This window comes from Populus euphratica, unplaced genomic scaffold (genome assembly GCF_000495115.2).
Source record: "Populus euphratica unplaced genomic scaffold, PopEup_1.0 scaffold68.1, whole genome shotgun sequence".
Lineage (NCBI taxonomy): Eukaryota > Viridiplantae > Streptophyta > Magnoliopsida > Malpighiales > Salicaceae > Populus > Populus euphratica.
The window spans coordinates 519,705-531,586 of NW_011499901.1; the positions used below are offsets into that span (position 1 = coordinate 519,705).

An 11,882-nucleotide genomic window follows, 5' to 3' on the forward strand; every position below is an offset into this window, starting at 1 on the left:
CAGGACCCGTGCATGTCAGTTGGTCATGAATCATCGTAGTGATATCTGGGCCACTCTTTTTATTGTTTTTTAAAAGATGCTTAAGTTAGGTTTTTCTTTCGATGGTGATTTCAGTTGAGGGCAAAAAATGAAAAATTAAAAGGAAAAGAATTCCTATTACTTCCATATACTTTTTATTTATTAGCCTTTATTTTTTCTCGGGACGGAATTTAAAAGGTGCAGAAATTTAAATTATACTTGTTAAAGATCTTAAATGAATCCTATATTTTTTCTATCGTAATAATTTCTTTAGTTAATTCGAAAATAAAATGGTTGAGTTTGTTTAGTATTACAAGACAATAATATCTATAAAAACATTGTTTTCATTTATTTTATTCCTATTTTATAATTAAACTCTATCTAAAAAAAACTTAACTAACCCCCCCACCACGAGATTTATTGAGAAAATAAATAAACTAGTGGCGGTTTATTTAATTTTACTTTTTGAGAAATGGCACCGAAAGGGCATGCAAGAAAGAACAAGGCTCCTCTTTGTGTGTGACGGGGAGGGATGGTCGAGAGGATAAGAAGGCCGAATCAAACTAACTTTGAGAGGATTAATCATTAGCCGACCGAAAAGTTAATTGATCAGTCCAAGGCAGGCGTACCGGCGGATGCAGCCGATTGGTCCCCGTCCCAACCAGCATTCCCAGACACCAACTTTTCACCCATATCCCCAGAAAAAGAGAAAAGAAAAACTTTCCCAGAAAAAAAATAAATATTATCTCTCAAATCAACCTTTTCATAAATCCCAATGCATCCAACCGAATGCTTTAGAGCGGAGCTGTTTTTGTTTTTATTTTAAAAATACATTTTATTTTAAAAAACATTAAATTATTGACTTTTCTAATAATATAAAAAAGTATTTATAATGTATTTTCAGATGAAAAATAATACCATGCACCACAATATCAAATAAACAGTAAGAAAGTAAATCTTTTTGGATATAAATATTTTGGAAAATGATTTTTAAATAAAATCAATCTTCTGTAAACATTTTTTCTTCCTTTCTTTAGGGGGATTGCGTTTTTTTTTTTTCAATAATAAATTTGGCTAAAAAACAAACTAGCAGAATAAAGTACTGATTTGGAGCTAAAAAAACAAAACTTTGACCATACCAGATAAAAATAAAAATAAAATATTTAATGAAGGATGTGAAAATAATGCACCCTTGACTCCAAACCATCCAGGAGTGTGGTCAACAAGCCAGTTTTCACAGCAATTTTCTTATAAAAAGCACCTTTTTTCGGAACACTGACGTTGCTTTCTCAAGACTAGTGGAAAAACTCTCCATCCATGAGTCTTTGTTGTGGAAAATCTACGAAGAAAATGGGGAGGGGCAATGGAGGCTAGCTGGAGGCTTTAAAAATATTTTATGTTTTTGTATTTTAATTTTATTTTTTAAAACAAGCACTATGATGCTATCAAATTAAGCTGGAAGAGTAATTATCGCCTGGTTTTCTCTTCATCGACCCTCTTTGTGCTTCACGTCACATCCAATCTATCTTTTACCAAACAAACTTGACATCAAAAGAATTCAAGACAATCATATGGTTTGATTTAATTGGACTTTTCTTTTTTTAATGGTGACAGACTACACGCAAAATTCTCAGTGATTTTGTCCCGAGAAACTAAAGAAGGATAGATCGAGACAACAACCTGACAACACGGAAACAAGGGCATCTCATCTAGACAAAGAGGGCCATAAATCCCATTTAGTCCCTCTAATCTTGATGCTTGTTTAAACCACACCACCCGTGTTTAAATTAGACAGATTCAGCCCCTTTTTACAGATTAAAGCTGACTTGATCCTCTTATTAAAGTACGCCACCAACTAAGAAGCAAGATGAGTACCACGTATCACAAAACAATCCAGTGGAGGGTCAAAGACTGGCTTTAACCAGGCGAGAAGGGGTTGACTTGAAACGATTTGAAATACAGGGACTTGATTTGGCTAGATGTGAAACATAGAGGCCGTGATCTTGAGCTTAAACCAAAGGTGCTTAACGCGTGTAATCCGAAGATTTGAAGCAACAGGGAGTTGACAGCTCAGTGTCAAGATGGAAGAAAGAGAGAAGCAACAAGGTCAAAAGCGTAAAGGCAACGGCATAACCAAACCGGAACGTTTAAATGCTTCAAATGAAAAATCGAGTGGCATGTGAAGAGGCATGAAGAGCGACTTGCATTGATGCACTTTATAGTTTATTCAATAAGATAAAAATGAAAACTGAAAAATGAAAAAGGAGGAGGAAATAATAAATTTAAAAACAAAAAAAGCCCCACATCTCACCCAAACAAACACACGCATTGATGCACTTTACTCAATAAAATACAAAAAAAAGAGAAGAAAATAATAAATTAAAATAACAAAAAAAGTCACATCTAATCCAAACAAACACAAGCACAATGCAATAATTCCATCCATCCTTATATATTATTATTATTATTATTAGATAATTTGGATGGCGTTTGCGATGGAAAATATAAATACAAAGGACATAAAGAAATATAATTTTTTATATTCTTTGTTTTGTAAACATTTAAGCTCATTCCAAGATTATTTTTGAGAATATATTTATTTTATTTATTTTTATTCAATTAAACATTTTTTTTATTTTTAACCTCAAGTTGAAATTTTAAAATTACAGAATTTATTTTTATAAATAAACCATACCATGCGAGTTTGATTTTTGAAATCATTTATAAAAAAAAATTAGTTCAAGTTCAAATATAAACCGGTAAAACAAATTCAGTTTTTATTTTATTTTATGAATTCAAACATTAACATTTTAAGAAATTATCCTTATAATTACATCATCCGATATAAAGCATGGTTTTGGAATTATTAAGAAATAAAATTTAGTTATAATTTTTGTGTAAATTGATTGAAAAATACTCGGTAGCAGCAGTAATACCAACAATAAAATTAATAATTTATTATTATTATTAACTGCCGTTAAATCTGCCGCTTCATTTGTGTCTCTATTTGCCTTTCCTTGACTAGCAGACTAATTTTAGAAGTTCGCGAGAGTTTCTCAAATTTGCCCTCAAAAGATCTGATTTTTCACAAGTGTTTTTCTGAAATTTAGGATCTTAAGAGACACAGACAGCATTGGCATTCAGGGTTTCGTTGTTTTTTCTCTCCTGTCTAGGAGGAGGAGGAGGAGGAGGAGGAGAGAAAAAAGAACTGAACTTGTTCGGGCCTTGTCTTTATAACAGTGGCTTTTTGTTCCGATAATGTTGTTTGGTTTCTGTCTTTTAGAAACATAACAAGAACAAAGAAATAATTTTAACTACCATCTCCTTGCGTGAGTGCGTGTGTTTTTTGGAGTAAGGAGGATGAGCTGCTTTTCTTGCATAAACCCACATCGAAAAGATATTAAGATCGACATTGAACACGCCCCAAGATCTAGTTCTCGCTATTCTTCTGGGTATACAGGTTTTTCCCATGATCTCCCATTTGTTCTTGGGTTCGTTTACGTTTTCATTTGTGTTTTTTTTTTTTTTTTTTTGTTGTTGGTGAAGATAATGTGTAGAGTTTGTTGGTAGCCAGACAGCGAAGTTTAATGTAAATGGTGATTGTCGAATTCCGAACTCTTTTAGGATGTAGTTTGGGTTTTATAAGCTGTGTTTTGTTTTCAATTTGCTGTTTGGTTTTTTTAATTTTAATAAGGGGATGCAGACAATGGGAAGGGTCAGGGTGCTGAGGAAGGGGCTCGTAGTTTCACATTTCGTGATCTTGCAGCAGCAACAAGAAATTTTAGAGAGATTAATTTGATTGGTGAAGGAGGTTTTGGCAGGGTTTATAAAGGCAGGTTAGAAACAGGAGAGGTAAGTTGCTGTTAAAAGTTATGAAATTTATGCTGATTGTGTCAATTAATTTATGAATGCAGGTTCCTTTTTAAGTTTTAAATCGGTTGTTTGTTATAGTTCCGTGGTCAAGTTGTAATAATTTTTGTGTGTGGTTTGGTTTTTGATGATTAGATTGTCGCGGTGAAACAACTTAATCAGGATGGTCTTCAGGGGGATCAGGAATTTATCGTGGAGGTTCTTATGTTGAGTCTGTTACACCATTCCAATCTTGTTACCTTGATTGGCTACTGTACTTCTGGTGATCAGAGACTATTGGTTTATGAGTACATGCCGATGGGAAGTTTGGAAGATCATCTTTTTGGTAAATTTCTGTAGCATCATCTTAAACAGATTTTTTAACTTCATGTAATCTTATCCAAGGATCTAAATTTGTTTAGTTTGTGATTTATTTTTATGTCATACGCTCCATTACGATTATTTTTGGTGGCACCAAACTTCCTGTCCCACCTTTCCACCCTCTATCCATGCCTTGATATTGAAAACTTGGCTATAAAACCGAAACAAAAGATTGAGCAAGTTATTCTGGTATTACAAGTTTGTCATGTTGATTGTTCTGTTGCATGTCAAATCCTATCATGATAATCCCTAGAATTACGTCGTGGAATGATTACTTAGTGGGATATCTGTATGATTTCTCCTTCTCTCTTCGTGGGATTTCATTTATCTGTATGATTTCTCCTTTTCTTGGTAGATATATGTTCCCTCATTCTTGTTGGTCTTGATTCAATATAATGTGATGTTTTCGGCAAGGAAGGATTGTAGATAATTTAGACTTGATTTTTAGCTGGCATGTGATTTGATAATTGATACTACAAGTGTTTCTCAGATCTAGAACCCGATAAAGAGCCATTAAGTTGGAGCACTCGGATGAAGATTGCTGTTGGTGCTGCTCGGGGACTCGAGTACCTACACTGCAAAGCAGACCCGCCGGTCATTTACCGCGACCTGAAATCTGCAAATATCTTGCTGGACAATGATTTTAATCCAAAACTATCAGATTTTGGACTTGCAAAATTGGGACCTGTTGGTGAAAATACACATGTTTCAACCAGAGTTATGGGGACATATGGTTACTGTGCCCCAGAGTATGCCATGAGTGGCAAGTTGACTGTTAAATCAGATATTTACAGTTTTGGTGTTGTTTTGTTGGAGTTAATAACTGGGAGAAAGGCTATAGATCGTTCAAAGAAGCCAGGGGAGCAGAACTTGGTTGCTTGGGTGAGTTAAAAACTTGATCTTTCTTCCAATTTATTTTTGTGCAGCTTCAATAGCTCATCCAAGTAATCAGCTTATCTGAGAGTTTAATCATAATTATTTGTTGTGATGAGTGAGCACTTTATGCACCTTCTATCCCCATCTAGATAAATAACAAAGCTCTACTTATTTTCCAAATAGTTAGTTCTTTGGAGTAATTTGGTTAGTTCTTTGGAGTAATTTGATTACCCCCTTCAGAAAAATTTCAGACCCTGACATTTATGACTAATGATAATGTGCTGATTTGTTTTTTCTTCTCAATCTCCTCTGCAGTCTCGCCCGTTTTTGAAAGAGCAAAAGAAATATTGTCAGTTGGCTGATCCTCTGTTGGAAGGGTGTTATCCTCGTCGTTGTTTGAACTATGCGATTGCTATAACTGCAATGTGCCTCAATGAGGAAGCCAATTTTCGCCCTCTTATTAGTGATATACTTGTTGCCCTAGAATATTTGGTTTCACAGTCCCGTGTCTCAGAATCCAGTACTGGTCGAGGACGAGGTACCAATCCATCATTGCCATATTCTGACAGGAAAGCCGTTTCTCGAGAACCAGATTCTAGGAGTAGAGCTTCTATTTAAAATGATTTGGAAAGAAGCTAAAGCCCCTTTATTTCTGCGCTGTAAGTAACCAATTCCCATTGTCTTGAACTATCACCATTTTCTTGCACAATCCTGCCCGTTTCGTTTCCATCCTTGCCAGAACCAAAACTCATTGTGACATAGCATTTTTGTGGTTAATATATTTTGTTGGGTGGTGCATGTTAGGGAGTTGATTTTCAGCTGCACTTGTTATGTTTTGTTTATATTTCCATAAATGATGCTTGATAGATTGGTCCGTGCTGTAGTCACAACTTCTGTTTCTCTGTGCTTGCAGGTGTCTCATCGAACTTAGAGGGGAAGCCTGTTACGTTTCATACCGTGTATATGTTCATCAATACAGTGCGTAAATATGTTTGTTGACATGTATGTATAGACAGACATCTGGGGTTTGGAGTAGTGATTTTTTATTTATTTATGAAATCATGATAAACTCATGTTTCCTTTATGCCTTCTGAGGTTCTTACTTGCATTGAAGTGAATTCTTTCCAAATGGCATTAAGCAGTAGGTCATCAGGATTGTGTTTAGCATTCTTGAGAGGGATTTGGGATTTTATTAGATATTTTTGTGCTTCCACTTCTTTCCTTTCTCTCTTCCCCCTTTTGTGTCATTAAACTTAAAATGGGGAATAAATAAAGCACGTAGTATGGATCATAAATCTGGGTTTTTAGCATTTTTGTTTTAGTTCTTTAGGTCTACCGGGCATCTCTAGCTCCACAGGAAAGTGGCTATGCTTCCTTCAAACACCCGACCAACTGTTTTATGCTTGATTTTGCTGGCATTTTTTCCGCGCACAGCCTGTTGTTATTTGCTTCATAAAGCCGCAGCAAATGAAAATAGGTGCATATATTCTCACTTCAAAGATGCTTACAATTTCCAACTGAAGGAAACCATTGAGCAGGAGTGTCTCTACTGTCACAACTATCGTATTGCAGTGTTAAGTTCAGAGATCATTCTTTATAATGGACATTATTCACTGTAACTCGCAAGTGATCCCTGAGGAGACCTCCTCCCAATCATCCAGAATCATATTCTTGTGGCAGTAATTAATTATAAAGAATTAGCATCGGATCTTCCGCTCTGCCAGAAATCCAAGAACATGCGTATGCAAATGTGGATTTTGGAAACATTCTGGTATCTTACTAAACTTGTGACAAAATAATCGGATTTTTTTGAAGTTGGAATCTATTGATACAACATGACATGAGGTAGAAGGTTTGATCCTATTGTTTTGACCAATTTTTTTTTAAAAAAGAAGTTAACATGTTGATGATTGAGTTTTGATTGGGTTAGCTTTGAGTTGACCAGGTCTCTAAATCAACCAAGCCAAGTTTTTTTTAATTCGTATTGGTTCAGATCATAAATTAGATGAATTCTATATGGACTCCAAAACCTGTACGTGTTTTAAAGCAATGGTTAGGAGTGGAGGATGATTGCAACATTATTAATCACGGGTCTGTCTCTAAATCAACCTAAATTTTTAATGGAACCAGCCGAGTGTTTTTTTATTTATTTTTTCAATCAATATCAATTCAAGCTCTAAATTAATTGAGTTTCAAATCAACCCGTTATACCTGTCAATGTTCATAACACTTTATCAGCCCGTTATACCTGTCAATGTTCATAACACTTTCTGTCCTAAATATGAACGCAAGGGAGAAGACATTTTTTTTCCTCGGCCAAGAAAGAGTGAGGAAACTGTTGCCATAATCAATCACTCAAGTAAACTCAACTCAAACACAAGATGCATGTGCTCATGTATCCTTGAGAGGAGAATTCAAGTCTATCATTGCCGACCAGCCTTGAAGAAGTAGGGTCCTCTTAAACAAAAACAAAGAAAATAGAGTTCACGCATCTGAACCAGAAATGGTCTCTTCTTTTAAGAAGTTGCTGTTGAATTTCTCTTTGAAATATATTTTGGGCCAACCTATAAATCAATAAAGTCCACGAATTTTTATAGAGAATGACTTTGTTGCTTCACCTTTTCGACAATGTTTTTGGTTTAAAATTGTTATTTATTGTCATTCCCAGTTATTAAACTTGGAAGCTGACTTTAAATGAGCAGTCCACTAACAACTCAAGTTAGAACCCTATTCTCTAGTTGTCTTTTAAAATAAAAAAAATTAAATAATATGGTTTTGATTTTTTAGAAAAACATTTCAGTTGATTTAAATTATCCCTTCCAAGCTATAATTTTAATTTTTTTCTCGAATTAACCCATCAAGATAGTATCCTGGATAAGAATGAATCCATCTTAAATGTTTCATTGAGGATTGTAGAATTTTGCTTACCCTAGCCCTTTAATTAGAATATGATATTGTCAACATAGGCTTCAGCATCATTAAAAGTACATGACCGGATCCAATATCTTTAACATATATAATAGTCTTCCCTGCCTGCATTGCCGTGCTTAGGTTTCTGTTCATAGTCTTATGCTAATACGAAAGGGATCCATGGACTTTACAAATGTCAAATCTACAGGCAACATTTAATTTGTCATCATCCACTCTATTTTCATCAGCATGGTATCCATAGGAATTTTTTATTTTTATTTTTTCTAATCAAATTTCTTGAAGTACGTGTGGTTGCCCCAGTACTGATGAATCTTCGTAGAAACATGAGGGCATGATCCTCCAAAAGAAATACATGTAATTTTAATTATTCAATTTAGTCCTCCAATCCATGTAATTTTAATTATTCAATTTAGTCCCCCAATCTCCATATTTACTTGCAATATGAACAAGAAATAATTAAGGGACTAAATTATTTTTCTCTAATCATGTTTCTTCTGGATACTTGGTTCCAATTTTTCTTCTCAAGAAGTATTTTCAAAAGATTCTTTTCCAAGATATATAAGTTTTGAAAATATAGGTATACAATATGCTTGCCAGATTATCTAAGATTTTTCAAAGTGTTTTTTAAAATATTTTTATTTATCTTTAAGTAATTTTTTTATTGATTTACTATATCCATATTAAAAATAAATAAAAAAACGTGAAAAGTCTTATTTTTAATTAAAAACACTTTTACAATAACATTTTACATAGCATTACTAAAACACACACTTAATTACAAGGTCAACCTCTTCATACTTGATTTTTCTTACTTGGTATGGATTATCCCCGTGCAAGAAATTGAAATTCTATTCAAGGATTGTCGACACTATTCCTTTATTTCTTGTGAAAAAAAACATGATCACCGATGTGCCTAGACCATCTATATATATATATATATATGAAGGATCTTGTGTTAGTGGGATTTTACCCATTCTTCCTGTACCGATGATCCTGATCACCCACCAAGAATTAAGTATTAAAACTACAAAGATTGCATATGCATATATCCATGATGTTTCACTTCATTATTTATAAAAATTGCAATTAGTGTGATCCAGTCGAGTCAAGCTTTTGAGATTCGGAATTCCACTAACTGATTAAGTTCACTTAATTATGATACCATTAAGTTATGATCCCAAGAAAAAAAAAAGAAGAGATAATTAAAATAAAAAATGCATGTTTTTTCGTCATTTATTTTCTTGAAAAGACATAAATCTACTCTGAAATTATCTTCCATATATATTTATTTTTATCTTTTTAATTATATATATATATATATAAAATTATATTTCTGTCCCCCCTATAAATTTTTTTTTTATCCTAATACACTAGCCAAACTCATCCTAAACAATTAATAACGGTGATTATTCTCAATGCTAATTAATTAGTTTCACCAGAAATTTGGGTGCCGCATTGTGAAAGAATGAAATCATAATACAGTTATTCCTTGGGCCCACAATATATTAGGACAAAAATAAGGAACATGATCATCCCTAATGCCGTCGGGTTTCAAGGGCCACGAACTTTTTTTTTTGGATTAATGTGGGTGTCCGGGCTAGTTTGCGTGTATTATGATTAATTCTACAGGTTTTGAAATTAATAACCATGTAAGCTTACAGTTATTCCTTGGGCCCACAATATATCAGGACAAAAATAAAGGAACATGATCATCCCTAATCCCGTCGTGTTTCAAGGGGCAAGAACTTTCATAACCTCTTAATCCCAAGTCTTTACCACTTAATTACCACCTAAATAGTTGGGGCAAAAACTTTCTTACGTACAAGGGAAGCACCACAATATATCCAATGTTATTTCAAAAAAATATAATTAAATTAAATTAAAATAATATTATTTAAAAAGATATATTGAATAAACCTAGTTTTTCCAGATTAATTAACTCAATTTATCCATATAAACATGTCGCTGGGTCACCTTATCATACCGATAATAAATAAATAAATAAAAACCCTTAGCGTAAAGAAAAGAAAACAAACGTTCATGACTAAAACGTTGCTTGCACAAAATCATGAAAATTAACGAAGTACAAAACAAATCAATGGATAGACGATGAATGTGGCGACTATCTATTGCCATTGGTCCAATTGCCTATGCAGGTGATTGGTCGGAGTGATACAAGTGCCATTGACTCATGATGGAGGTTTGTTTACTTTTTAATATGTTTTATGTTTGAAAATATATAAAAGTAATCTTTTTTATTTTAAAAAAATATTTTCGATATTATTATATTAAAATAATCAAAAAATATTAAAAAAATATTTTTTTTAAATCACAAAATATTATTTTAACCGTAAAAACAAATAATATCTCAATGCATCTATTTATTTATTTTTATTATAACATAAGAAAAAAAATCTTTTTTCTGTATATTTTTTCGGTAAAACCATTACATTATAAATGAATAACCAAAAGATCACATGTATTCATTTCTCTTTTCTTTTATTTGAAAAATATTTTATTGAATTACTTATATATATAATTGCTTTTTATTTTTTTAGTGATTCTCGTATCGAAGTTCAACAACACAATCAAGTCTCCGTATATACATATACATTGCTTTCTAGCTAAACCTAAAACATTTACTAATTACAGTATGCACATATTGTCAGCAAAATATAATTAAGCAGAGGTGGGGGCATCGAAGGTAACAACTTAAACAAGGAACAAGAAAAGAAATGGAGAGTGTAAGAAGAAAAAGTCCTGAGATATTTGTCTATATATGCTACTTCTTGACCCTTTCTTCTGCCTTTCGAGGAACCAGCGTAACCAGTTTATCATTTCATATCCAAGGCCGGCAGGCCAGCCACAGCGCAGCTCCCGTCCAGAGAGAATATTAAAAATCTCTATTCGCATGGGAAATTGTTGGGGGACTACTCCTGTCACTAACCATAATAGCCCCACCCCTACAAAGCCTTCTACTCCAGGTAATATTTCATTGATCATTACTTTTTTTTCTTGGATTCTTCGAGATTTAAGGGGGGGTTTCTTGTAAATTTTGTTTTATGTACGTGTTAATGCAGAAACAACATGGAACCAGAGCAAAGAAAATGGACTGGGGAGCAGAAGCAGCAGCCAGTGCAAGGCAAAAGAAGATGACAAGATTGGTATGGGTATGGAAAAGAAGGGAAAGGATGAAGTAGAAATGATTCCTGCAAGTAGACAGATTATATTGGCACCAAAGGTGTTCACTCTAGCAGAGTTGAAAAGTGCTACTAGGAATTTTAAACCTAATACTGTGCTCGGGGAAGGTGGATTCGGCAGAGTTTTTAAGGGTTGGGTCGATGAGAAGACTTACGCGCCAGCTAAAGTTGGCACTGGCATGGCTGTAGCAGTCAAGAAATCAAGCCCAGAGAGCTCTCAAGGCCTAGAGGAGTGGCAGGTAATCCCCCCCCCCCCCTCCCCCGGATGAACATTTCCTCCTTGTCTACGAGTACATGCAGAAGGGAAGCTTGGAAAAGCACCTTTTCAGAAGTAAGAACCCCGTACATAATAGTAATTTTAATTCTTGAAATAGAGAAAAGATCGATAGAGAGAACAACAAAGATATATTTTCATAATCATATAGGTGGTGATATAAAAATTTGGGATTAAGAGATTTGTTTTTTATATGATCTCAGTTTCAAGTCTTTAATTACTTATATAATAGCCATTAAAGGCTTATATAGTCGTTAATTTTAGGATCTGTGAGATTAGTTATGGTATGCGCAAGCTGGTCCGGACACCCACATTAATCTAAAAAAAAAAGATATTATTAACCATTTAGGGTG

General features: G+C 33.8%; 2 protein-coding genes across 3 annotated transcripts; both read left to right on the plus strand.

Moving 5' to 3' along the window:
- The first annotated feature begins 3,036 nt into the window (after positions 1–3,036).
- Positions 3,037–6,319, plus strand: LOC105132844 (serine/threonine-protein kinase CDL1-like). 2 transcript variants are annotated; one of them, XM_011036565.1, is made up of 6 exons: positions 3,037–3,478; positions 3,713–3,870; positions 4,024–4,213; positions 4,739–5,130; positions 5,440–5,783; positions 6,038–6,319. In XM_011036565.1, exons 1-5 carry the CDS (start codon positions 3,379–3,381, stop codon positions 5,740–5,742), a joined length of 1,143 nt encoding a protein of 380 aa, XP_011034867.1. In that variant the 5' UTR covers positions 3,037–3,378; the 3' UTR covers positions 5,743–5,783; positions 6,038–6,319. The 2 variants fall into 2 exon arrangements, with proteins under 2 accessions (XP_011034867.1, XP_011034868.1); XM_011036566.1 differs by having other exon boundaries at positions 3,038–3,478; positions 3,722–3,870.
- A 4,473-nt stretch (positions 6,320–10,792) lies between these two features.
- Positions 10,793–11,524, plus strand: LOC105132961 (probable serine/threonine-protein kinase Cx32, chloroplastic). The gene is made up of 2 exons (XM_011036714.1): positions 10,793–11,039; positions 11,136–11,524. The coding sequence occupies exons 1-2, from the start codon at positions 10,835–10,837 to the stop codon at positions 11,522–11,524; spliced, it is 594 nt and encodes a 197-aa protein (XP_011035016.1). The 5' UTR covers positions 10,793–10,834.
- Positions 11,525–11,882: the final 358 nt, after the last annotated feature.

What these genes read in the sequence shown, in the direction of transcription:
- LOC105132844 (XM_011036565.1), top strand. Translation starts at nt 3,379, where the DNA reads ATGAGCTGCTTTTCTTGCATAAACCCACATCGAAAAGATATTAAGATC. An exon ending in CTATTCTTCTGGGTATACAG is followed by an intron (nt 3,479 to 3,712) that starts GTTTTTCCCATG and finishes AATTTTAATAAG; the next exon opens with GGGATGCAGACAATGGGAAG. An exon ending in GCAGGTTAGAAACAGGAGAG is followed by an intron (nt 3,871 to 4,023) that starts GTAAGTTGCTGT and finishes TTTGATGATTAG; the next exon opens with ATTGTCGCGGTGAAACAACT.
- LOC105132961 (XM_011036714.1), top strand. Translation starts at nt 10,835, where the DNA reads ATGCTACTTCTTGACCCTTTCTTCTGCCTTTCGAGGAACCAGCGTAAC. An exon ending in TACAAAGCCTTCTACTCCAG is followed by an intron (nt 11,040 to 11,135) that starts GTAATATTTCAT and finishes GTGTTAATGCAG; the next exon opens with AAACAACATGGAACCAGAGC.